The following is a 26,526-nucleotide window of genomic DNA, read 5'->3' on the forward strand; positions in this document are numbered from 1 at the left end:
CAGTTTTTACTGGCTTTGAGTTGGCCATGGTTTTATTGGTACCAAAACCAGAACTGGTAGAAAAAGCTGGAAAAGTCCAGGTTGAGTTTGAAATTCCAGATTGAGTTGGAAGATCCAGGTTGAGGTGAAAATTCGAGGTTGAGTTTGAAAATCCAGACTGAGTTCAAAGTCCAGGTTGAATTTCAAGTCCAGGTTGAGTTGAAAAGTCCAGGTTGAATTTCAAATGTCCAGATTGAACTGAAGGTCCAGGTTGAGTTGGAAGATCCAGGTTGAGTTTGAAAGGTCCAGGTTGAATTTCAAAGGTCCAGGTTAAGTTTGAAAAGTCCACGTTGAATTTGAAAGGTCCAGGTTGAGCTGGAGGATCCAGTTGGAGGATCCAGGTTGAGTTTGAAAAGTCCAGGTTGAATTTGAAAGGTCCAGGTTGAGTTTGAAAAGTCCAGGTTGAATTTGAAAGGTCCAGGTTGAGTTTGAAAAGTCCAGGTTGAGTTTCCAAGGTCCAGGCTGAGTTTGAAAGGTCCAGGCTGAGTTTGAAAGGTCCAGGCTGAATTTCCAAGCCCAGGTGGTGCCAGCGAGGGGGTGGCTGGGGGGCACCTGGGGCTGGTCCCAGCTGTGCCCCTGGCCCTGGCAGCAGCTCTGGGTGCTGAGGGTGCCGGGGCTGGGGGTGCAGAGGGGCTGGGGGTGCTCAGTCCTCATCAGAAAACTCCAGGTCCTGCACCAGATCCTCCCCACCCTGTGCCAGCTGCTCCAGGTCGGAGCGGGCCAGGCCCCGGGGGCAGCTCCTCCTCTCCTGGGAATCCTGAGCTCCTTCCTCTGCTGGGGGAAAGGAGAGGTGGCAATAATCCTGCTTGCTGCGTTATTACTAATTAATTAATTAGTTACTCGTTAATGCCAGACATTAATTATGGAGAGCCCTGCAGGGCTGGGGCAGCAGCGGTGCCTGGGGGAGGCACAGCCCCAGCTGAGGCTGGAACAGCAGGGGAAATTCGGGGAAATTCGGGGAAATTTGGGGAAATTCGGGGGCACAGGAAGGGCAGAGCTTCCAGCAAGGTCTGGGCACACATTTCCCACTGCAGGGACTCCCAAGACACAGGGCTTGGGCAGCTCTCCAGCAAGGAAAGGGTTACTCTGTGCCCGAGGCAGGGCTCAGAGGGGTGAGGGCACCCTGTGGGTGTCACCTCAGAGCATCCTGAACCCCACTGGGCTGCAGCAGACCCCTGGGAAGAGACTCGAGTGCTGCAGGAATTCCAAACTCACCCTCCTCTGACTCGCTGTCCTCTTCCAGTTCTTCCTCGTCCTCCTCCACCTCGTAATTCCCTTCTTCATCATCATCCTCCTCCCCAAATTCCTTGCTGCTGGCTTCTGAGCTCTCATCCGAGGCCTGCCTGGCTCTGCCTTTGCCTGGAGGGGTTTGCAGGGTGTGAGCAGCAGCACGGGCAGGGGGCACAGAGCTCAGGAGTGCCACACCCTCAATTCACACAAAAATCCCCCCCAAAAGTCAGCCCAGCACCTCTTCCCGAGCCATTCCCAATCCCCAGCTTTCCTTTTCTGCCACAAATCCAGCTGGAAAGCACAGGAGTGCAGCACTCTCCTGGTTCTTTTCCTGCTCAGAGATTCCCAAACTGGATTCTCTCCCCTCTCCAGCCCTTGCACAGACCCCAGCCAGGGGAAAGCTCATCCTGGTGTGATGGAATTCCTGAATCCAGCTCCTTTCCTGCTGCCCTGGGAGGATTTTGGGGTGTGATCCTGCTGAAATTCCTGCACCACCAGCAGCAGGAATCTCCACAGCTCCAAAAAGGAACTGGAGGTTCCCTTCCCTTCCTGCTGCACACACCCAGGACATCCCAAACATCCCAAAAACACGGCAGGAAAACCCGGATTTATCCCCAAACTCTGTGCTGAACTCCCCAGGCAGGCTGCACAATTTACTGTGGCCCTCTCGTGGTCACAGCCCAGGTGACATCAGCCCCTCTTCTCCAGGGATTCTGGGCTTGGAGCATCAGTCAGGATGAAATAAATAAATCAGAAAGTGCAGCAAGGGCAGGATCAAAGATCCCTGTGCTGGTGACAGCCCCTGCCATGCTCAGAACCTGCTCAGCCAAGCATCCCCCGGGTGTTGGCTCTGACCTTGTGGGTGACAAAAGGAAGGTGCCAGGGGGAGGAGAGAGTGTGGGGCGTGCCCAGGAAAAGAAACACAGGAATGAGGCTTTAAAAAGAGCTGGGCTGGGAGAGAGAGAAAGAGAAAAGGGTCCCAAACACCTTCAGTGCTGCTGCATCCTGTGCTCTGGATCCTTATCAGGGAATCTTTTGATCCCAGCATGAAACCCCCTTAGGGCAGGGCCACACTGACCCCATCACATGGGATTGGGGGCAAGGAGAATGGGATTGGGGGCAAGGAAAATGGGATTGGGGACAAGGAGAATGGGATTGGGGGCAAGGAAAATGGGATTGGGGACAAGGAGAATGAATGGGATTGGGGGCAAGGAAAATGGGATTGGGGACAAGGAGAAGAAATGGGATTGGGGACAAGGAGAAGAAATGGGATTGGGGACAAGGAGAATGGAATTGGGGACAAGGAGAATGGGATTGGGGACAAGGAGGAGAAATGGGACTGGGGACAAGGAGGAGAAATGGGATTGGGGACAAGGAGAAGCCCAGCCCCAGCCCTGCACCTTTCACAGAGAATCCACCATTCTCCTCCTCAGAGTCACTGTCCAGCTCGAAGAGATCCTTGAATTCCTTCTTATCCTCCTCCTTTCTCTCTTCCTGCTTCCTGCGCTTGATTTCTGGGAAGTTCAAATCTTCGAGCTGGAAAGAAAACAAAGCCAAGAGTGAGAACAGCCCTCAGTGAGCTTTTAAATGTCAAAGGCTGATAATGATGATAAAGGCAGGAGCTTGGCTTTGCCCAGAGCAGCTGGGTCTGTGTGCTGCCAGCCACAGGCTGAGAGGGGTCCCAGGGCTGAGGGACACACACAGAGCTCTGCTGCTGCACTCATGTCCCCCCAATAAACCCCTTCAGCTCATGGAACACGCACTGCTGGCACCCCAGCACGGACACAGGTGCTCGATATCCGGGAGGGGCTGGCTGTGGGAGCTCTGCAAGGCACCTCTGGGCACTTCTCTGCTTTTGGGGGCAGATTTGAAGATTTCACGTGCTGAGGATGCTCAAGGTCTGTCTGCACAGATCAATGGGGCCAAGAGCCCCTGGAGCAGGCAGCCAATATCAATGCCATTAAGTCTCTCAATCGACACCACCTCAGTGCTCTTTACACCTCTCCGGAGGGGGATTAGGGGCAGGATTTACTTGCAAGGGGGCTCAGGCCGGCAGGACAAAGATAATCAGAATGCAAATGAAATCCCAAGTGCTCTGTGAGCATCAGCTGCCCCTGCCCTGCCTGGCTGCACTCCCCTCCTGGGATGCACTCAGGCATTAGCACACATTAGGGCTGGCTTGGAAACACTCAGCCCCAGGGGCAGCACTCTGTTTGCTCTCCCTGCCACCCCTCAGACCACCCCAAAACGCTCTCCAGGCTCAGCACAGCCCTGGAGCAGTCTGGGAACAAAAGCTGAGCCAGCCAGACAGACAGACAGCCAGCCAGCCAGCATGGGGCTGAGCAGAGATGGAGCTGTGCATTCCCAGTGCAGCCAATTCCAGCAATTTCTGCAGGGTTCTGGTCCCCAGCTGGGTCACATCGATCCTGGAGCTGAGCACTTGGCAGAAATCACCGGGATGGGCAGAGGGGCACAAATCATCACCCCCCACCAGTGGCAGGTGATTGAAATCCTCACCTCCCCACTGCTCTCTGTGCCACACTCAGAGGCCTCTGCCCCTCCCTGTCTGGGCCTTTAAAAACAGCCCAGGCAAGGGAAAATGCAGGATCAGAGGCACTGCCAAGGTGCTGAGCCCATGGCTGGCACCTATCCCGGGCTGGGTATGGGATGCCAGAATGGTTTGGGTAGGAAAGGATCCTAAATCCCCTCCATTCCATTCCCCAGCCTGGCCCTGTTCCAGCCCCACCACGGGGTGAAAACATTTTCCATAATTCCCATCATTTCTGGGGGGACAAGGCTGTCCTGGGGGCTTTTAGGGGATTCCACATTCCCACAGTGCCCAGGAAAAAAATCCCCATTTCCAAAGGCAGCTTTGGGTGACATCAGCACGAGCTGGATGAGCTGTGCCAGCTCCAACCTTCTGAGACCCCAAAATAAACCCCAAAGCTGCTGTGGAGTGATCCCAAATCACTGGGATTTGCACTGACACAGCCACAGCCTCTGTGTTCATCACACACAGGCACTAATTAGCTAATTTGGGGGCCAGCCTTTTAATCCCCAGCTAGAGGGTTCCTATCTCACCAAGCTGATTAGTGCCCATCCCATTAAAAACCACTGGGAAAAGCAAATGGAATGGGCAGAAAAGCTCAGAGCTGTCGTGTAAGGCAAGCTGCAGCTCCCAGCCAGGCTGGCTTGCTTTTTTTTATTTTTTTTTTCCCCTGTTATTACCTTTTTTTCCCCCCAATGGCTGCTAATGGGACATGGATTTTCCCGGCCCTAATGGGCCTCATGGTGTTCCCTCTCCTGCTGGGGCTCACAAAGCTGCATCATTAAGCCACCAGTCCCCCACTGAGCCACACAACAGCCCCATTCACCAGCGGAGCTGCCAGGCAGCCTCTGGGACAGCAAACCCCAAATCTGCCTCTCTGTACAGAGCAAACCCCAAATCTGCCTCTCTGTACTGAGAGCAAACCCCAAATCAGCTTCTCTGTACAGAGCAAACCCCAAATCTGCCTCTCTGTACTGAGAGCAAACCCCAAATCTGCCTCCCTGTACAGAGCAAACCCCAAATCTGCCTCCCTGTACTGAGAGCAAACCCCAAATCAGCTTCTCTGTACAGAGCAAACCCCAAATCTGCCTCCCTGTACAGAACAAACCCCAAATCTGCCTCCCTGTACAGAGCAAACCCCAAATTTGCCCAAATTTCCTCTGCAGAGCTGCTCCAGTAGCAGGGCCAGTCTGGGGCAGCAGCTTGGCCCCACTCTGTGCTGTCCCTGTCCTCATTCCCTGCCTGTCCCTTGTCCCTGGTGTCCCCTGTCCCCATTCCCTGGCTCTCCCCTTGTCCCTGGTGTCCCCTGTCCCCATTCCCTGCCTGTCCCTTGTCCCCTGTCCCCATTCCCTGGTGTCCCCTATCCTCATTCCCTGCCTGTCCCTTGTCCCCATTCCCTGGTGTCCCCTGTCCCCATTCCCTGGCTGTCCCTTGTCCCCTGTCCCCATTCCCTGCCTGTCCCTTGTCCCCATTCCCTGCCTGTCCCCTGTCCCCATTCCCTGCCTGTCCCTTGTCCCCTGTCCCCATTCCCTGGCTGTCCCCTGTCCCCTGGCTGCACTCCAGGTGTTTTCTGCCCTCCCCGTGCTCTGTGTCCCCCCTGCAGGGCCGTCCTGGGCAGTTCCAGCCCCTCCCGAGCTGTGGGTGATGCCCAGGCCTGTGCCAGGCTCTGGGAGCTGTTTGCCCTCCTGCTGTTCATGGATTTTTGGAATTGCTGCCAACTGCAGAAACCCCCCCCAAGATCTGTGCTGTGCCCGTGAGCACCCAGACCCTGCTCCCTCCCACTCCTCGTGCAGCTCCTGCTCAGCCTGTGGGGAGTCACAGCCTGGGCATTTCTGGGCAGGGAAATTCCCAGCACCATCCTGGCTGTGGCTCCGGGTCAGGATTTGTACTCACCCTTTCCTTGCCACTGATCTCCAGCTGGATCTCCTTCTCTCTCAGCTTCTTCCACTGGGTGTAATATTTGGTCAGGGGTGTTCCCTCCTCCTTCACCTGCTTCTCCCACTCTTCCTGTGCAGAAAAGGGACACAAATTTAAAGCTTTTCCAGGCAGTTTTCCAATAAACACAAGCAGTCAAGGGCACAAGGTGAAGACCCTTTCCCAAACCACATTTTCCCAGCTCCTGGGCAGAAATTGGAAACCACGACCCAGAGGCAAGCAGGACTAAATGAATTTAGCCTCAGTTATTTAAGCAGCTGCTGAGTCAGGAGTGGTGGGACTGAGAACTCTCCCCGGGGCCAAGCAAAGCCTGGGCACTGCAGGGAGAACAGAGGGAGCCAAGAGCTGGAGTGCAAAGCTGGAAAATGCAATCCTGTGATGCCAAAGGCAGCACAAAGGAGCATCTCTGGGGGTTCAGAGGATGCTTCGGCTCATGGCAGATCCCCAAATTCCACATGCTGGCCTGGGAGTTCCCAGACTGCAATTTCTGCCTGCTGGAAGAGATCTGAGTGTCAGAGCTGCTGGGAACTCACGGGAGGCTCTCCCAAAATGAGCTCAGTGCCCTCTGGGACCCAGAGTTCCTGAACACTCCCTGCTGCTCCAGCTGCAGGGAGAACACAACAGAGGGCAAGGCAGTGATGCTGTAATGGAAAAAAATCCCTAAAATGAGTCCTGGAGGCAGGAACGAGACAGGGACAGAGCAGAGGATCCACCAGGACACAATCTGCCTCCTGCTCCTCCAGTGGAGCCCCAGGCTGTCCCCATGTCCCCAAGGACATCCAGGCTGTCCCCACATCCCCAGGGGAGCCCCAGGCTGTCCCCCAGGACCCCCAGGCTCACCACAGCCCCCGTGCTGGCCACACCAAAGGCTGCTCTCTGCCTCCTGCTGCAGATGTGAGCTGAGTTCTCCTGCACCTTCTCCAGCAGCTGCCGGATGGGCCTGCAGTAGTTGGCAACCTTGCACTCCTTCAGGAAGGATTTCAGCTGGGAGGAGGAAAAGGAGAGCAAGAATTAAACCCAGCACTCAAAGCCAACCCCAGTTGGCATCCCCGACCTTCCCAGGGCTCAAATCCACACCAAAAATGACCAAAGTAAACTCTGCAGCAGCACTGGCCTGCTGTGACACCTCCCAGCCAAGAACCGAGGAGCTCTGGATGCTCTTGGTGACAGGAGGGAAGGTTGGGGTGGCCAGGTTGGTTCATGGCTTGGATTCCAGTGCCTCCCCTGCCTGCTCAGAGCCCTCCCCAGCTCCAGGCTGAATCCTGCAGGCCAAGCTCCTGGCTGGAGCCATAAATAAACACACAAACGCTGCACAGACATTTGATTTGGAGGAAGAGACCCAGTGAGGCAGGAGGAAATGGTTCACCTGGATGGAAGCCTGCTCTCAGTGGAGATGCTGTCAGGAGGGAAATAAATCCATTAGTGCCTCCTCCAGCCATGGCTCTGCCTCAGGACACAGAGCTGGGGGAAAGGAAGGAAGGATTCCAGGAAGGATTCCAATATGGATTCCAGGAAGGATTCCAATATGGATTCCAGGATTCCAGAAAAGAAGAAAGGATTCCAGGAAGGAAGAAAAGATTCCAGGAAGGATTCCAGGAAGGAAGAAAAGATTCCAGGAAGGATTCCAAGATGGATTCCAAGAAGGAAAAAAGGATTCCAAGAAGGATTCCAGGATTCCAGGAAGGAAGAAAAGATTCCAGGATGAATTCCAGGAAGGATTCCAGGAAGGAAGGAGATGTTTTGCCCCCTGTAAATGCCACACTGTGGGGAGGTGTCACTGTTAGCCAAGAGGTGGCAGTGCCAGCCTGGCCCTCCCTGCCCTCTGATCCTGCTTGCTGCAGGATCTCCCCATTCAGGAGCAGCAGGAGCTTCCCTGGTCCCTGTCCCTCCCAGCTGCCACCACAGCAGCAGCTCAGAAAAATGGGAATTCACACCCAAGACCTTCCCTGCTTCCCTCAAAGCACAAAGAAACCATCAGCACAACAATTCTGCTGCTGCTGAAGCCTGTCCTGCCCTCAGCCCCCCCTTCCTAAAATATTTATTTTTTATAGGTGCTGCATATTTATCTCCACTGAGAGATGCATTTGTCATTCGATTTATCTCACTTGATCCCCCAGCTGCAGCCCCAGATCCATCCCATCCTCTGCCACATCCATTATCATTTTTCTTCCCCTGCAGAAGTGTCACCAGAAATCCTGCAGAACCCTGGGCTCTGTCAGGGCAGTCTGGAGCTGTGTGCTCCCTCTCACAGCCCCACCTCTGCCTGCCACAGAATTAATAAATGAACCCTAATGAGATCCCAGCCCTGTGTGGAGAGGCAGGGACACAAACCAGGGAGGGAGAAGATAAAGGACAGACAGAGGGAGGGGGGGGAAAAAACCAGAATCTCTGTGTGTGCTTTTCCCTACTCTGCCCAACAGAACAATCAGATGTTTGGTGTTCTGATTGCTTTTATTCTGCAATGTGTGTGTGTGTGTGGGGGGATGGCTTTGAGCTTCACATCCCAGCCCTGTCATCACTGGGGCTCGCTCTGTCCCACTGCCAGCAGAGACCACAGAGCAAAACCCCAGCTCCTCTTACTGGAAGTGAAGCAGGGAAAGCCAAACCCTGTCCCCAGTGCCCTGCTGACACCAGGAACGTCCCCCTGGGCACAGGGGGAGCAGCAGGAGTGCTGCTGGCAGTGCCAAGGCAGCACCTCCTTGCCCTTCTGGCTCCCTGCAAGCCAAACCTGGCTCCTGCCAGCCCCTGCCTCAGTGCCAGCTTTGCCTCTCCAGCCTCCCACCTGTGCCCTGTGCTGCCTGCCAGGGGCTGGGGGAGGGAGGAAGGGGCTCTTCCCCCTCAATCCCTGCAGGCAGTGACCACCACGGGGTCAGCCCTGGGCCAGCAGCAGCTTTGAAGTGTGTCCCATCCCCACTGGCTCTCCTTTCATCTGCTGGATGCTTCCTGCCTTCCAGGCAGACAATTTGGGAAGCTGAGTCTGGAAAAAGCTCAGCCCAGCTTCCCCCAGAGTGGCTGACCAGAGCAGGAGGAGGAAGAGGAGGAGGAGGAGGAGGGACACAGCCCGTGCCAGCTGGAACAGCCCTGCCCCGGGGCTGGGAGAGGCTGAGCTCGGCACAGATGGAGCTCACAGAGGGGCTGGAAGCTCTCCAGGACAAAAGGCTCTCCCCACACGGGGATTTTGGGAAGCCAAACCCAGCCCCCAGCCCGGCAGACGCCACGAGGCTGAGGGCAGTGGCAGCCAAGCAGGAATGTGAGAGCATCAATCCTCAAGCCTCAAGCCTCTGCAGAATTCCAGGCTGTGTTTGGGATTTCTGCAGAATTCCAGGCTGGTCCTGGTCTGTATTTGGGATTTCTGCAGAATTCCAGGCTGGTCCCTGGCTGTGTTTGGGATTTCTGTAGAATGCCAGGCTGGACTCTGGCTGTGTTGGGATTTCTGCAGAATTCCAGGCTGGTCCCTGGCTGTGTTTGGGATTTCTGCAGAATTCCAGGCTGGTCCCTGGTCTGTGTTTGGGATTTCTGCAGAATTCCAGGCTGGTCCCTGGCTGTGTTTGGGATCTCTGCAGAATTCCAGGCTGGTCCCTGGTCTGTGTTTGGGATCTCTGCTGGCTGCAGCTCCAGGTGAGGGAGCCTGAGGAGGAAAGGTTGGGAAGATGGGGAAGGGAAGGTTGGGGAAGATTGGAAAGATGGGGAAAGGAAGATTGGGAAGATTGGGAAGATTGGGAAGATGGTGAAGGGAAGATTGGGAAGACTGGAGAAGACTGGAAAGATGGGGAAGGGAAGATTGCCATCTTGTGGAGAGCACCTCGGGGAGGCTGAGGACAATTAAAACTGGGGCTCAGAGCACAGGTTCTGCTCCAAGACCCCACAGGAACTGGGACAGCTCCGAATCCCCAAAACTCAGCTGAGTTTCACCACCCCAAGCTCATCCCAGAGCAGCTCTGCAGCCTCTGCTCCACTCTGGCTCCCAACAGAAGGCAAACTCCAGAGCCACTTTCCCCTCCCTCCAGCCTAATCAGATGTGATGCCTCTGCTCCTCCCCACCAACTCCCCAAAACACAAATAAAAATTCAAATTAAGCAGAGATAAACGGCTCTCCCCTCGTTTTGAGGACCATCCTGAGCTCACTGCAGCTTACACGACTTTATCCTGCTCTGTGCACATCCACCACGAGTGTCTGCCCCCTTACCTGGATGACAGTGGGGAGAACCAGCTCTGGGAAGCCAATGCTGTGGGCTTGGCCATGGAGATATTCCAGCATCAGGTCATAGAGCTGGTCAATGAGTCCATCCTGAGCAGGGGGAAACACAAACCAAGAGCCTGGGTATGACCTAAACCCCACAGATTTCCTGCAGCACCCAATCCCTGGCGTTTCCCAGACTGGGAAAAGCATCTCCAGCCTTTGGGGACAGGGACACAGAGCACATTCCTTGTCCCAGGGGAGCCAGGCACTGCTGCAGGCTGAGGTCCCACTTACCCTGTAGGCCTTTTCCTGCAGGTTGGCATTGGAGAGCTTCAGGATCACAGCAAAGTTGATGGGCTTGGAGCTCATCCGTCCTGGCTTCTTGTTGAAATCCACTTGTTGGAAAACCTGGAAAAGAAAAAGAGGAAAAAAAAAAAAGAAAAACGAGTGTAAAGGTGATCACAGCACAAAATAATCATCAAATAACTCAGCCAAGAGCGTGCAGGTGGTGGCAGAGCCAAGAAGACAAAGCAGAAACCCCAATTCCTGATCCAGAGCTTTCCTAAATAACCCAGCCAGGGACAGGGCTGGGAGATTTCCTAAATATCCCAGCAAATATCCCAGCCAGGGACAGGGAGGGAGCAAACACCAACCACACCTGGAGCTGTGGGAGCACAGGGAACTGAGGTTTGTTCCTCAGCCTCACCTTTCTCATGGTCAGAGGTTTTACCTCCAAGCTAGAGTGGGTTTTGGAGCTGGCCCTGAAGGTGACAAGAGTTTCAGAGCAAGACAAAGTGATGCTTACACCGAATTCACTGTTGTCACTGAAATAATTGTCCCAGGGAGAGCTGCTCACACCACGGGGTATGGGCAAATTCCCAGAGGAATCTGGATCCCATGTGGCAATCAAGGGAGGCTTCAATCCCATTTAAATTAAATTAAAAAAAAAAAAAAAAAAAAGCCACCAAGTGATGAGATGTGCCCACGTGATGGCACCCACAGAGGGGTGAGGAGCACATCCTGCTCACCCACACTCTGCAGCAACCCCAGCAGCTCCTCCCTCCCCGTGCCCAAACATTTCTGAGATCTCCCTCCCGAGCACGAAATCGTTTCTCTCTGCTCTGTGCAGCAGCAGCAGCAGATCCATCAGCAGCCCCCCCACAAGCACAGGGGAGCAGGAGGGAGAGGCTGCTCGGGTCACAGCCGTGCCCCCAGGCCACAGGAGTCTGTTATTGATCCCTTCCGTTTTATTTGGCAATCCGGGTTGTTTGGAACGGAGGGACAAGCGTGGGGGGCTCGTGCAAACAAAGAGCCCTTGCCTGGGGAATCGATGCCATAAACCTCGTTATGCACAGTTATTTCTCTGGCCCAAACAGAGCTATTGATCCCCCAGGTCAGACACATTAAAGGCACTGGGGCTCCCTGGCATCCTCCCACGCCTCCAGGCAGGCTGGGAAGTGCAGCCAGAGGCTCTGGAAGTGGCCCAGGAGGTGGCAGGGAGCTGGGAAGGGGAGGAAGTGTGGTTCCCCATGCTCAGGGCTGACGGCCAGGCTGAGGAAACAGCGTGACTGATGTCTAGGAATCCTTGGGAAGGGGATAATGAGGGAGCAGAGGGCCACAGGACGTCACCAGGCAGCCCTGTGGCTGGAGGGATAACCACCGGCAGACACAGGGGAGGCCAGGGCAGAGCTGGCAGGAAGGAAAGGGATTTTTTGAGAGGGGTTTTGTTTTGTTTTTTTTTTTTGGCACTCCCAAGCTCCCAGTTAGCACGTGGGGAAGAGGGAAGGGAGCTGGGACCCGCAGCCAGACTGCAAAGCTGCTCCCACTTCCCAGGGCAATTCCTCTGGGAATGCACAGACACTGCATCTGTGTCTCCTGGAGGAGCTGCAGGAGGGACAGGCAGAGTTGCAGTCACTCCTTGCACCAGCAGCTCCACAGGAGCCACATCCAGGCCCTGCACTCCAAAACCTGCCCACAACGGGGGCACAAAGTCACAGCTGCTCCTTCACTGCACCTGAACTCAGGTGGAACAGAAAAGATTTCCCATCAAATGGGGAACATCCTGTCCTGGCATCCTTCACTGCCCTCTCCAGCCCCAATTCATGCCCTCAGGCTCAGGATGCTTTGGGTGAGGGGCTTTAAATGGATTTTGGTTTAGGGCAAGGTGCAGGATGGGATTCATGTCCACAGATAAATGGCTGCTGAGTTTGGGTCAGAATGCAAAGAGGGGAAGGGTTTGAGTTTTCTCTCTCACAGCACTAAAAAGCAAAAAGAATCCTCCCCCCCCCGAGCACAGTGGCTCCAGAGGGGAGATGCCTCCATCCCAAAATCTGGCTGCCAGGGTTTCAGACACACAGGACCAAGAGAAGGAAGCTGGGGAATGGCAAAGGCAGCCAGGCCAGGGAGCAGGAGGTTTATAAACATTCCCCAGGCTGAGGATGTGGTTTGCAAAGGACCTTGACAACAACCCCAAACCACAAAAGCCTTTCCTTCAGGACAACTCGATTAGGAGTGAGCCTGGCTGAGTCAGGCTTAACCCAGCTGTGTGTGTGTCCCTTCTGCTCCATGTGAGCAGCCTCATGGCAAGCTCAATTCCTCACAGACATCTTCCTAAATAATTCTTTTAATTCTTGAGGTGGTTTTTTTTGTTTGTTTTTTTTTGTTTTTTGGTTTTTTTTTTCCATTTCCTGCAGTCAGGAACAACTCTGCCTTCACCAAGAGATGATCACAGCAGCAGCATCAATTCCTTCAAGCCAGCTGAAGCTCTGGATTCCCTTGGGAATGCATTTCTGCACCCACCTGGTCTCAGGTACGACTCACACACAACAAAACCTGAATCCCATTTGTCGAATCCTATTTTCTTGGGAACTCTCGGTGCTGTTTGGCAGGGATTTTAGGCAGTGAGCTCCTGGGAAGCTCAGGAGCTGCTGGAGGGGGTGCAGTGAGGGTGTTCAGCAGGGCACAACCCACCTCGAGGATGAAGGGCAGCACAGGGATGAAGGTGTTGGTGCTCTGGGACAGCAGGGTCAGGGCACGGATGCAGTGCATTCGCAGGGGGTAAAACCGAGATGTTGGCACCAGCCTGGGCAGCAAAAACAAATAAAAATTCATGACATGAGGCCAAATTTACAGAGGAACTGCAGCTGCAGTGAACACAGGACTCTGCTGAAGAAATCTGCACAGCAAACCTGGGCTGAAGCCACCCCACAGATGGAAATAAAATCCCCACAGGAGGAGGGGGAAGAGCCCTGACTGAATTTCACCCATGTTTCGAATAATTAAGGTAATTAATTATATAAGGTAATTAATTAATAAATAATTAAGGTAATTAATTAAGACAAAGGTTGAGCCAACTCCCTGTCAGGCTGGGACTGAGCAGAATCAGCTCCCCCAAGAGCAGGGAGAGAAGGGAGAGCAACCCCTAAAACTCATTTCTGTCCCACTCAGTGACCTGCACTTGAAGCCTCCAGCATTAAAAATTTTATGTTTTCAAACCCCAGCTCACAGATGACAGACCCAAGCTGATGAATGAACCCCCTCCTTCCCAGAGGACTTGCTGAGCAATCCAGGAGAACCCACAAAATAAAAATGTTTGACCAGGCACCCATAAATCAGCTGCATCCCCCTTCTAAATAGTGAAATAATTATCACTGGAGCCACTGCAGAAATAAATCTGCTTCACACCCCTGCTCTGGCACCTGTGGAGATGACGAAAGCCATCCTGAGGAATTAATTGAGGAATAAAGCTGTTAAGGGTATGGATTTACTGTAAACCAAACCCATTCATTTCTGAGTGGGTGGCTGTGCTTCACATCCTGGGGCTGGGGGACAGGGAGTGACAAAAACTCTGCTTGGGGACAGCTCCAGCCCCTCCCAAGTGACTCCTTCCAGCTCACAGCAGAGCCCCCAGTGCCCTCCCATCACTGGGAATGGCTCCTGCCCTCCTCCCACTCTGTGGGGGTGGGAACAGCCCCAGGGCTTGCTTTGATTTCATTCTGGTGGCCAGAGGGGACAGAGAAATCTCAGCCTCAGCTCAGGGACACCCAGGCTGGCCCTGCTCCTCTGCAATTGCCACGGGCACCAAAAAAATCCTCATTAAAGCACACACAGAGCAGGGAACAGCTTCGTTTTCACAGCTCAGACTGGGAGCAGGGCACAAACCCGAGCCTGGAAAAGTTTATGGGGGAAAAAAAAGGGGATAGCACCAGAGGGGCTCCTGCTGCTAAAAACAACCATCAGAGGGGTCAGCCCAGGGATAAAAAGCAGCTCAGGGAGGAGGGAGCAGGTCCCGGGGACAGACAGACACGGGGACAGACACGGGGACACCGTCCTTGTGCTGGGGCCAGGCGCCACCTCCCGGCACAGGGGACAGCAGGGATTGGGGGAATGGAATTCTCCTGCCATCCATCCCTCGGGATAAATCCCAGAGCAGCAGAATGAAGGGATGGCAGAGGTCACACAGCGTCGTGTCCCACAGCTCCCAGACAGGGGAAAGGCTCCAGGTGGGATCTGTTTGTGTTTTCCCAGCGCTGGAATCACACAATCATGGAATGGTTTGGGTTGGAAGGGACCTAAAGCTCCTGCAGTGCCATGGGCAGGGACTCCTTCCACTCTCCCAGGCTGCTCCAAGCCCTGTCCAAGGTGGCCTTGGACACTTCCAGGGATGGGACAGCCACAGCTTCTCTGGGAATTCCATTCCAGGGCCTCACCACCCTTAGGGGGAGGAATTTTTTCCTGACATTTCATCTGAAGCCTCCCTCTCTCAGTTTGAAGCCATTCCTGTGTTCTCCATCCTTTGGGAAATCCTCTCTCCATTTTTCTCGTAGCTCCATCAGGTCCTGCAAGGGCACAGCGAGGTCACCCCAAACCCATCTGTGGGGGTTCCCAAACCCCTAAAGCCTCGCCAGGCTCATGCCAAGCTGCTAAAACCCTGCTGAGCCTCAGCCCAGTCCCCTCTCCTGGGCCCCAGATCGCTGATTTATCTGCTGGGACAGGTAGGAGCTGCCTGGGTGCACCCCCAGGAGCAGGGGGGTGGCAGGAGGGATGTTTGCATCCTCTTATGTGATCGTTTAAATCTGCTTATCTTCATCACCGCTGGGGAGTTTTTCCAGACCTGGGTTTTAAAGCTGAGAATCTGGTTACCAGAGCTAACAGGATTTGGGAGATCACCAGAGATGCCCAAATTCCCTCAATGCTCCTTGTTAACAGCACCTCAGAGCACAAACATTTCATCCACGTCGACTGAGGGAGGAAGGGAATTCTCAGCAGACATCCTGAAAATAACAACTGTGTCCCACTTCTTCAAATCCCAAAAAACAGGCACCAAAAATGCAGCTTCTGAATGTACTTACAGAGCTGCAGAGGAGGATTTTCTGAAGCAAGGCTGATCGTTTTCCTTGCAGTTACAAGGATAATCTGCCCAGGTTATTCACACTGAGACTTTTCTTACACAAAGAGGAAACAATAACCCACCCCAAAACTCTGTCACCACCTGAACAGCTGCTCACACACATCTCAGGCTGGAAAATCTGAATTTAAATCAGCTTTGAGACCATTCACGGTTAAATCCAAACCACAGAACTGTAAAATAACACAAAAGAGCAGAGCAAAGAGAATTCAGGGTTCTACTCACTTGATACAGCCAATAATGACCTGAGTCAAGGGGTAGATCAGGGGCTCCAGGACCTCACTGGGGTGGATGGTGCTGAGAACTCGACACCAGAAGTGCAGGCAGTGGATGTACTGCCAGTTATAGACTGACTGGAAATTCTCCTGTAGCAAAAGGGGGGAAAAAAAAAAAATAAAGGCAGAAATTGAAAATGTGGTGTTTGATAGGTGCTTTGTTTGATCCAGAACACTGCAATGCCCAGGGAGGAATAACAACACTGGAGCTGCCATTCCCAGGGCAGCAAATTCACTGGGTGCCAGTGCCTGGAGGAAATAAAAGTGAATAAAACCAATGTGCTGCTGCTCAAGTGTGGCTGCTTGGAGAAGGACGAGTTCCCAACCTCACAGCAGGCACTGGGACGTGGCCAAGCACGGGGAATCCTGAGCTCATCACTGCAGCAAAGGGGACACACACCACCCAGGACAGCTTCGGGTTTTTTGGGTTTTTTTTTTGTAGCTGCAGGGTAAAAGTGCCAGGCAGCAGAGCAGGGAGCAAAGCTGCAGCTCTGGCTACCAGCAGCACTGCAGCAGGGTGACAGCAGGGTGACAGCAGTGACAGCAGGGTGACAGCAGTGACACTGACCCAGCAGCCCAAGGCTTGCACCAAAATTCTTTTCAAGGCTCAGGGCAGGTGCTGCAGCAGATCTCAGTGCCAGATTGAATAAAAGCCCAGCAGGAAACCCTTCCCTACAAGTTCTGTAGCCCTGCAGGTAACCCCAAACCACAGCAGGCTGCACTCACAAGGTGCCTCAGCCCCCATTTGTGGATTTTTTTCCAGACTCCCAAGGCCCAGCTCAGCTCTTCTGCATGGAAAAGCTGGATGCACAAATCCTGAGACTGGGACAGAATGTTTAATGGCAGCCACTGGGCCAAGCAGGGATTTAAGCCAAGCACAGCTGGACAGGAGCTCTGCCAGGTCACTGAGATGGAGCAGGGAGCTTTTCTCAGCTTCTCCTGCACAGAACAGATGAGCAATCTGCTAATCACCTTCCAGCACCAAGCACTGCTCCATTTCAACAGGCTTAGTGCTCACATTTGGACATTTTGGTGGTGCCATTCCCACCGAAGTCCCAGAACCCTCCCCAGCTGTGACATCAAGTGGATTTACTCCTTGTCTGGGCCACAACTGAGGGTGTAAGGAGCCAGTGCAATCCAATTAGGGGATCTGCAGCCCAGACTTCATTTATCTCTGCTTGTTTATCCCCGTGTCTGACCAGCCAGGAGATTTAACTGGGGCACAAACCCTGCCCTGTTTGGGGGCAGCTGAACAATTAATCTGTGGGGTCTGTTTTGCTAAACAGGACTAAATCCAGGATTAGCAATCTGACTCAGATTTCCCAGGGCAGACTGGAGGTGGCTGAAACCAGGGCTTCTCCCCAAAGGTCTGAGCTGCTTTGTTCACTTAAGTCCTTTAAACACCCCAGGGTGGCTCCTGAGCTGCTTTACCTGCAGCTTTTTGTAACAGAAGCTGCAAACAGCAGCCTCAGAGTGGAGAAAAAAAAAGGTGTCCAAGATGGGAAATGCAGCACAAAACTCTTGCAAGTGGGGAGAGAAAAGGAACTCGGAGCCTGCAGGAGGATTTGGGTTCAAAAAAGACCTTGAAGAGCATCCACGGGCAGGGACAGCTTCCAGCAGCCCAGGGTGCTCTGAGCTCCATCCAACCTGGCCTTGGACACTCCCAGGGATCCAGGGGCAGCCACAGCTTCCCTGGGAAATCCATTCCAGGGCCTCCCCACCCTCACAGAAGGAAGAATTGTCTCCTGGTGTCCAATCTAACCCTCGTGTCAGTGTGAATCCATTTCCCCTCCTCCTGCCACTGCAGGCCCTTGGGAATGCTGGACAGAGATTTTCTCACAGGCTCCTTTCAGCTCCTGTGAGGCCACAATTAGCTCACCCCAAAGCTTCAATTTTTTTTCTCCTTCCTGGCTGAAATTTTAGCACAACTAAACTTTTAACTGAATTTAGACAACTAAGTTAAAATTTTAACTAAATTTTTGACAACTCCCAGGTTGGTCCAACAATGGGTCAGACACCACAAGAGCCTGAAGTGGTCACTGCAATTCCTCTCCACAAATTTCCTCCTAGGAGGGAGGGAAAACTCCTTCCCCACCAAGGAATGATGCCTTAAGGTTTAACTTTTGTATTTTCCAGATTCTGCACTGCATTGGTGCGTGGTGTGAACTCCACACAAAGTGTTCCAAGTTCTCCTCCCAGCCCCACAACCAAGGACATCCCTACAGCTCCAGCCCCAAAAAGTGCAAACAGCAACGACTGGAGGAGAGAATCTGGGAGGGTGAGACTGCAGAACCTGGAGCTGGGATTGAACAACGAACCCCAATGTGGAAATGGACCAAAACCGATCAAAATGTGAAACTCGTGGAATCCATCCTGGATGAGGTGACGGAGACACGGCCGAGCTCTTGCGCCTCCCAAAACGAAACGTGTCGGAATAAATCCCTTTTTTATAGCTTTAACTCCGCCTGTCCCTGCTGCAGGCGGGGCCCTGGGAGGTTCCCACCTTCTTCCTGAGGGTGATGGCGCTGCGCAGGTGGATGGCCAGCTGGCGGATGTAGATGAAGGTGTGCTGGTACGAGGTGTGAGTGTCCAGGGAGAAGAGCTCGGTCAGAGTGCGTTGCATGAAGCTGATCATGGGCAGCACGGTGGGAGAGGTGAACCTGCAGTTCTTCACGAAGGCAATGTACATTTGCTGCACAGAGAAGAGAAGAAAAGGGAGAAGTTGTTGGATTCGCAGGAAGAGTGAACACGCTGTTAAAAAAAAATGGATTTTGTCCTGGTTCTCTTCCCACAAACAGCTCCAATAAGGAAATCTTCTCCCAGGATAATAGTTTAGTCAAAAGAGGATAGAATTAATAAATATTTGTGATAATTGATAAAAGATTGGTGTTCATCACAAAAGCATTTGGGGTTTGTATAAACCAGAATACTGAGCTCTGAAGTGAAGCGTGGACACTAGATAAAGGAAATTATATGATTAAATAATTCTGTTATGTTTTATTATGTTACATTATAATATGTTATGTTTTTCAAATAAGTTGTATCAGCTCCCAACTTGCAAAATCGAACTTCCCAAAAAGCCCTTCCTGCCTTTGTCTGATCAATGCTGCCTATCCCAAAATCCAGACTCCCAGAACTTCCCTGGTGGTTATCTACAAAGACCAGAGGGCAACCTGTGACTGATTATCACCCAAAGGCTCTGTGAATTTATGTACAAGAACCCACAGTATAAAAAGAGCACTTGCTCTTTCTGCATCAAATAAAACAATCTAAATTTTGCTGAATGTCGACACTTTTGTCTCTCATTTATAACATATTCAATTAACACCTGGTGCCTTCTAAAGTACTGTCCCAAAAATGTTTTCTCCATTATCCAATGAGCTACTGTCTTATTTTAGCTCTGCAGAAAATCATTTAAGTACAAACCATGCTCTCAATAAATGCCTTCTTTTCCCTAAAAAAAAAAGTCTCTGTGTGTTGCTGTCATTGCTCTCTCTCTCTCTCCAGCTCAGTAACCACAATTTAGAGAGATTTTGAGCTTTCTGTGCTTTCAGGCACTGACCCCCCCTGGAAAACACTGCTTTTGACCTGAGGGATTGGAAAGTGCTTCTAAATAGAAATGATGAAGTAAAAATCACGAGTGTGTAGTGAATTAGAAGAGTGTGTAGTGAATTAGAAGAGTGTGCTTTCACAGGATTTTAAATTAAAGGTTTGCACAGTATAGTTAATAAGTATGGGACAATATGGATAATTTTAGGCATTGTCTCTTTGTTCATCTTCCTTCTCCACGATTTTCAGGTACCACCAGTTTGTGGTTGGTCAGTCAGTGTCACTCCAAGGGTCATGGCAATCTGGTTATTAGGTCAAAAGTATAAATAATAGAGGTGTAAATCTTTTATTGGACTATTTTATCTTAAAAGACCTTGCAGCAGTTGCATCTGTGGCCATTTTTCCTCACTTCTAGCAGGTAGCTGGAAATGCTGTTGAACTCTTTGTACTTTCTGATAAGATATAATAAACATCCAAGCCCAAACACGAGAAAAACTGTTTCAGTCTTGTTTCTGTTAATCCTGGCTTTGAGAAGAACACAAACAAGATTGACACAAACCATAATGAAGTGCTGCAGAGCCCCTGCACTGCTGTTACAAGAAATCCCCGTGTAAAATAAAGCAAAAAGCGTTTTTTGACTCCTCTGCCCCTCTCAAATGTATCCAAACCAGGGCTGGAGAGTTGTTTTGATCACAGAATGGAATAACCCAGCCTGTTCCTCCTCCTGCAGGGCACACAGGAGTGTTTTTAGCCTGGACATGTCCCCAGCACTGCCTGGCACCAAGAGGACAAAGCTGCAGGAGGCTCAGGGCCACACGTGGGGATGGCTGGGCACAGCTCAGGTGGTGCCACTGTGGCAGGAAAATTCACCTGGGAGCTCAGCTGAAAGGTCAGAGCAGCACAGGAGGATGTCAGCACTCACAAAAGCCCTCAGGAATTTGGGAGATGAAAATTCACCTGAGAGCTCCCCTGCTGACTCTCTGTGCCCCCAGCAGGAAGGGCAGCAGTGGGAAGCAGGGATCACCCTGACCTGACAGAATTTCTGCTCTGAGGATGAAAAGGTGCAGATCTCAGCAAGAGCCAGGCTTACCTTGAGCAGGGGGCTGAGGTAAACCTCCTTCTTGTACCTGCAGATCTTGTTGAGCACCAGGAAGGCCAGGACTCTGACTGTCTCCTCCCCTGTGCTCCACAGAGTGATGGTTTGCTGGGATAAAACACACACACAGGTGAGTGAAGGCACAGAGAGCTCCCTGCTGGCCACAGACAGCCCTGAACCTCCCTCTGGGCCAGCAAGCAGGCAGCCAGGTGACACACAGGTGACACAATGTGCTGGCAGTCACACTCACTGTCCTCACACTCTCACTGGGACACCACACAACAGCCAAGGCTGATGTTCCCATGATCAATAAAGGAACCTGTCCAAAACCAGCACCTCTAAAAAACGCACAACTTTTATTTGTGTGATCAAATATTCATTGGAAGTCTCCTGAGTGACTCCATCTCCCCCCCAGGCTCACCTGGTGTCCCCCCCCCAGAGCTGTCACCTGAGCACAGCACAGAGAGGCTTCAGTGCAGGGCTGGAAAATTCTCAGAAATGCTTTCAGCCCTCTCCATCATCAAAGGCTCCCCTGCCTCCTTCCAGAGCTCCGTTCAGGCCCACCCTGCTGCCCCCTCTGTGTCTCCCCCACACCTCCTGTGCTGCTGTTCACACTCAGCACTTTGTGACTGAGCTGCCACACAAATATTCCACCCCCAGCTCCCAGAGTGGAGAGGCAGCTCAAGGCATTCCCAGGGCCTGGCAGCAATTCCTCCATCTGGGAGGAGGAAGCAGCTTCCCAAAAAAAACCCAAAACACCTCCCTGGGCGAGCAGCAGCTACAAACAGAGCCACCCACACACTCACCTGAGCCTGGCATCACCTCGTGGCACCTGGAGAGAGAGAGAGAGGCAGGAATCCTCTCCAGGAACAGCAGCAAAGCAAGGGGACACCACAAGGGACTGAAGTTTCAGGGGATGCAGCCCAAATACCACAGATAGGGGGGGAAAATAAAAAAAGCCTCTCAGATGTCACTGGCACATCCCAAACGTGCCCTTACCTTGAGGAGGGCCCGGCACTGCTTGGGGAAGGACAGGTAATATGGAACTGTGGCATTCACGTGCTGCAGGACTGCTGCACCCACTGAGGCCTCTGTCAGGCACGACAGCAGCTGTGGAGGAGAACAAAACAGCCCCAAGTTTGCAGGCAGGGCTCATCACCCCTCCCCAGCTGCATTTTGTTCCAAACGCTCCAGGAAGGAGCTCCCACAAACTGCTGGATCAGAGGTGCCCTGCAGGTGCCTCAGCCTGAAAATGGGAACTCAGGAGCCCAGAATCAATGGCAGAAGGGAGCTGAGAGGGGGCCCTGCCCCAGGGGTTGCTTCTTAAAACTTGGTCCTGATAAAAGTTATGACTGTGTTGAGAGATGCTCACAAAACATGGGAGCTGTCACGAAACTTTCCAGGAGGCCTGGGTGGGTCACTCCCCTCTGTGCTGAACTCAGAAATATCAATCTGTGTGACATTTTGGATGACCTGGGCTGCCAGTCACAAAGTTCAAAAGGTGAGGGACACCCCTCAACAGAATAAACAGTGATGCACGTTTGAAAATAACCCCTGTGAATACAATCAGCTGTTTGATACCTTCTCCTGCCTGGAAACTTTTGTGCTACTAAAAATCTGCCTGGAAGAGATGGAAATTAGCTGACAGTCACCAGCAGGGCTGATTTAAAAAATCAGGCAAAGAGAAATCAGCTCATGGCCCCTGAGCTCCTCACACAGCACCTCCCTTGTGGACACTGCAAAAAAAAAATCTCTGTTTATCTGCAGTGCAGGGCACCAGAATGTCACCTCACTGTCACATTCAGCCTCAGTCTGCACCAGGAAACATCACCTGAGCTGGCTGAGAGCACCTCCAGGATTCCCGAGTGGGGAGCTGGAATCTTTTGGGTGTTTGGGTTAACTCTGCCTCGAGGAAAAGCTTTGACAAAACGTGAAGAAGCAAATCTTTGTGTTTGCAGCTTGTCCAGCTCGGCTGGCTGCAGCCAAGGTGAGCTCCAGGTGACTCAGGGAGGCTCTGTCCCAGCTGCTGGAATCACCACAGGCATTTTGTCCACTTTTAATTTGCTTCCTCATCCTCTTCCCTGCTCTGCAAAGATTCTGGACTGAGCAGATTTTGCCAAGTCCCTCACACACCAAAAAGAGAAGATTTTGTTCAGAAATTGTGCCAGAAAAATCCACGGAGTCCCAAGGTTGGGACTGAGGGCTCTCAGGAGTCAGCCCAGGAGCTGGGATTGCATTCCCAGCTTTTCCTTGTCTGCAATCCTCTGCTGCTGGAGAGAGGCACCACAGCTTGAGGGAAAAAAAATATAAAAAATAATAATAATAAAAAAAAATCTCTCCTGATCAAATTGCTCTTTCTGCTAAGTCATTGTGCCAGCTCCCAGCTGAGGGACAGCAGCTCCTGCCTGGTCTCTCCTGGTATCCCCTCCCTCAGCTGCTGAAGAAATCAGGGTTTCAGTGCTGCTTTGGTTTTAATATTCCAATCTGGGGATGCCAATGAAGCAATTAAAAAAAAAAAAAAAATTAAGTGGAGGCAGGAGTTTCCTTCAGAAATAAGCCACAAATTGTCTCTGAAAGGCCAGGAATTCTGGATGGATGGGATGGAATGTTATCACAGTCAGAGATGCCACATGTGAGGTCACCAACAGAACATCTCAGTATTTGCCTCAAGTGGAGAGATCACAGCACCAAAAAATGAATTAATGATGCAGAATGCAGGAACACAGACTGCAAACTACTTTAAAGCCTATTAAATATTAATCTGCCAGACAAATTAAAACAGAGAGAGCTGCCAGAATGTTAATTCAAGCTTTCTTTACTGCCTTACCTATTCTGACCCAAGCATCCTCTGAACTTCCAAATTGTTAATTGGACCAAATCATTCCAAAACAACACAGGGAAACAATGAACACAAAGCTCAGAGGGGCAAACCCCACCTGCTTCACTCCAAAATATCTTAAAATAGCTCAGCAAGGGCCCCCCCAAACAGAAAATGATATTTCTTACTTGGATGGTACAGCCAAGATAAACTTTGATGTCCAGTCGTAGCTTTCCCCACAGGGGGCTGCTGGAAGGGAGAACCATTCTGGAAAAGAGCAAGAGTTGGGTTTAGCTTTAAAAAAAAAAAAAAAAGCCCCAAATAAATCAGATTTCAGCAGCAAAATGAGCAGTGAGATCAATTCCTTGCACTAAAAATTCCCTGCACAGCATGAGCAGCTGGATGACACTGCAGGGACACAGCACAAAGGTTGAAAACCAATTTCCAGTGCCTGAACTGTCCCCTGAGTGCACACAGAGGCAATTCCTGACCTTCCTGAAGCCACTCAGGCCTCTGCAAATATCTGGAATTTGATACTGCAGGGGACACGACTGGGGGGGGAAGAAAAAAAAAACCCCATGAGCATCCTCAGGCTCCCAGAGTTTGGGAGGAGCTGGCACCTCTGAAAATCCCCAGCAGCTTTCCTGAAACTCTCAAACCCCCCCGGACTTACCTGAGTTTGTTCTTGGGGGCTTTGGGGAGCAGCAGCTTGTGCAGGTGCTGGAAGAGGTCCCGGATACAGAAGGACACCAGGGCATTGAACACTGGGTGAAACAAGCCAGGAAAGCATTTGTCAGTGGTTTTCCATGTATTCCTGGTTTTCCTAATGGGAAAAGAGCAACTGAAGCCAGTAATTTCCATGGCAGAACTCCTGCATTTCCTTCTAGAAACCCCAAGTTTGCTTTATATTCGAATTTTTTATTAGATTTCAGAGGGAGCACCTCTCCAAGGAAGCAGCACCAAGAAGCCACCATTGAAAGAAAAAAATCCCAGAGCAGCTCCTTAATGAAGTGAAAGGGTGAATTAATGAACTCTCCCCCTCCCAGATGATTTCCCTTCCCTCACCTGCAGTGTCAGTCACCTGGAACTTGCTGGGGTCACCACCACTGTCCCCTTTGGTGGTGGCCACAGCTGCCTTGTAGGCTTGGGTGATCTCATGGAAGAGTTTTGGGGTGAGACTCCTCTGGGGAAAGAAGAAAAGGGGTTGGTGAGGAGGAGAAACAAGGCATGTCCTGGAACTGTGACACTCCTGGCTGGGACAGGAGTACTGGGATTCACTGGAACCTTGATGGCAAAGAGAGCTCCACGCTCGAGCATCAGGTCAGGGTTAAAAAACTCAGTGGCCTTCACCTCCCCTAAAATCGGTTTTTAATTGCTGAGGCTTGAGAAGGAATTAATCAGCTGCAAGCAACTTCCATCACTACTAAATATGTGACTAAGAAAGCTCCTGGAGCTGCCAAAGGCTTAGCAAAATCCAAATTTATCATTCTGGCCTCTTCTGAGCCACGTTTCTGCAGCTTCTCCCTCACGTGGAATGGAAGAATGTGAATCTTGCAGCCCAAGAGAAATGACAAAGCCTTGCTGAAGGCACTCTGGGGGCTTGGGACATAAATTCTGTGCCAGATTAACAAATCCTAAACTGGCCTTTTACAGGCAGGGAGAACTCTCCAGTGCTTTGTGTTCCTGCTCACCTGGGCAGATTTCTTCCACTCCTCCACCATTTTCAAGCTCACGTGGATGAGGGAAACTTTCTTCCTTTTGACTTTTTCTTGTTCTTCGTCTTCATCATCATCATCTTCATCACTGGCTTCCTAGAGAGATGAGCAGGAGGGACTGAGGAAAGGTTTCTACAACTCCTGCCTGGCCCCAGCTCTTTGCCTGAGCAGCTGATGAGGGAGGGAGGGAGGCAGGATTGATTTATTAACGCTGTTCCCAGCACTCTGTGGAAAGCAGGAATGGTTTGGATGGGATATTGAGAATTAATTCCCCCCTGGGAGATGGGCAGGCCCTGGCACAGTGCCCAGAAAAGCTGTGACTGCCCCTGTGGATCCCTGGAAGTGTCCAAGGCCAGGCTGGACAGGGCTTGGAGCAGCCTGGGACTGGATGAGTTTTAAGGTTTTTTCCAACCCGAATCATTCCATGATTCAGGGCTGGCACACAAACACTGCACATGGACTGAGTTCACTGATTCCAGGTACCTCGAGGGTATCAGGGGGTCTGTGCAGAGCCTCCTCCTCCTCAGAGCTGTCTGAGGCATCAAAATCCAGCAGCCTGCGATCGTTCTCCTCCAGGAACTTATAGAACTCGGGATCTCTGTCCTTCAGCCTGGAGAGCTGATCTTTGTGCTCAGATGCCTTTCCCTTCTTCCTGCTGGGACAGAATTAATGGTTTATTCACTGCTCCGAGTTCTGCTGAGGCTGCAAGAAAAACGTTTCATGAAGGATTAAAGAAATCTTCACAGCGAGGTACCAGATTGTGCTGGGATAGATGAAAACGCCTGGAAAAACCAACACCAAATTGTTTCTCAGTTCCTCAGAATCGCTCCAGGGATGGGGACTGCCCCCTTTCAAGGCCTGACCACCCTTTCCGTGGAGAAATTCCTCCTGATGTCCCAACCTGAGCCTCCCCCGGTACAACCGAGGCCATTCCCTATTCCCTGGTGCTGTCCCCTCCTGTGAAAAACAAAAATCTCCTTCCTGAGCTCCTTTTCTCTGAGCTGAACACCCCCCCCAGCTCCTTCAGCCGCCCCTCCCGGGCCGTGCCCAGCTCTCACCTGCCCGGCCGTGCCTGCAGCCCCTGGGCCGCCTTCCCGCTCGGCCGCCGCTGCCTCGCAGCGCCGCTGGGAGCCCGGCTGCCCTTGGCTTCTTCATCATCCTCATCCGCATCCTCATCCTCCTCCCAGCCGCCGTCATGCTCCGAGTCCGAGCCGGCAGCGAGGAACTCGTCCAGGCTCAGCTCTGCCAGCTTCCTGTGGGGAGAAAGGAGAGTAAGAGGGGAAAGGAGAGAGAGGAGGGGGAAAGAGGGAGAGGAAGGAATGGAGAGTGAGGAGGGAAAGGAGAGAGAGGAAGGGGAATGGAGAGCGAGGAGGGGGAATGGAGAGCGAGGAAAGGGAAAAGAGAGAGAGGAAGGAAAGTGAGGAAGGGGAAAAGAGAGAGAGGAGGGAAAGGAGAGTGAGAAGGGAAATGAGAGATAGGAAGGGGAAAGGAGAGACAGGAGGGGAAAAGAGAGCGAGGAAAGGGAAAGGACAGTGAGAGAGGAAAGAAGCGGGTGAGAGGAGAAAGGAACGAGTGAGAAGGGAAAGGAACTTGGGACGAAAAAGAGCGTGGGAAGCGAGGAAAGCGCGTCCCGGCCGCGTTCCCGGCGCGGCGCTCACCTCCTGCCGGGGGCCGCCATGTTGCCTCCGCCACGCGGCCGCCGCTTCCGCTCCCGGCGTGTACCGCGGCGGGGGC

At 52.2% G+C, this 26,526-nt stretch overlaps 1 protein-coding gene across 4 annotated transcripts; it reads right to left on the bottom strand.

Annotated features, from left to right (window-relative positions):
* NOC2L (NOC2 like nucleolar associated transcriptional repressor) lies at positions 1 to 26,526 on the bottom strand. Of its 4 annotated transcripts, none has more exons than XM_088178935.1 (19): positions 26,451 to 26,526; positions 25,851 to 26,045; positions 25,276 to 25,444; positions 24,769 to 24,888; positions 24,143 to 24,260; positions 23,751 to 23,841; positions 23,266 to 23,344; positions 21,259 to 21,369; positions 20,254 to 20,367; positions 18,118 to 18,306; positions 15,565 to 15,704; positions 12,903 to 13,014; positions 10,227 to 10,340; positions 9,939 to 10,040; positions 6,593 to 6,736; positions 5,711 to 5,824; positions 2,670 to 2,805; positions 1,255 to 1,398; positions 1 to 810 (listed from the first exon to the last, which is right to left on the bottom strand). In XM_088178935.1, the coding sequence occupies exons 1-19, from the start codon at positions 26,468 to 26,470 to the stop codon at positions 683 to 685; spliced, it is 2,340 nt and encodes a 779-aa protein (XP_088035061.1). In that variant the 5' UTR covers positions 26,471 to 26,526; the 3' UTR covers positions 1 to 682. The 4 variants fall into 4 exon arrangements, with proteins under 4 accessions (XP_088035061.1, XP_088035058.1, XP_088035060.1 ...); XM_088178932.1 differs by having other exon boundaries at positions 1 to 813; XM_088178934.1 differs by having other exon boundaries at positions 25,276 to 25,447.

Source organism: Sturnus vulgaris, chromosome 25, assembly GCF_052056855.1.
Source record: "Sturnus vulgaris isolate bStuVul1 chromosome 25, bStuVul1.hap1, whole genome shotgun sequence".
Taxonomy (NCBI): Eukaryota; Metazoa; Chordata; class Aves; order Passeriformes; family Sturnidae; genus Sturnus; species Sturnus vulgaris.

What these genes read in the sequence shown, in the direction of transcription:
- NOC2L (XM_088178931.1), bottom strand. Translation starts at nt 26,470, where the DNA reads ATGGCGGCCCCCGGCAGGAG. An exon ending in GCCCCCAAGAACAAACTCAG is followed by an intron (nt 23,345 to 23,750) that starts GTAAGTCCGGGG and finishes GCTCTTTTCCAG; the next exon opens with AATGGTTCTCCCTTCCAGCA. An exon ending in TGCAGGAAAAGGCCTACAGG is followed by an intron (nt 10,041 to 10,226) that starts GTAAGTGGGACC and finishes CCCCCTGCTCAG; the next exon opens with GATGGACTCATTGACCAGCT.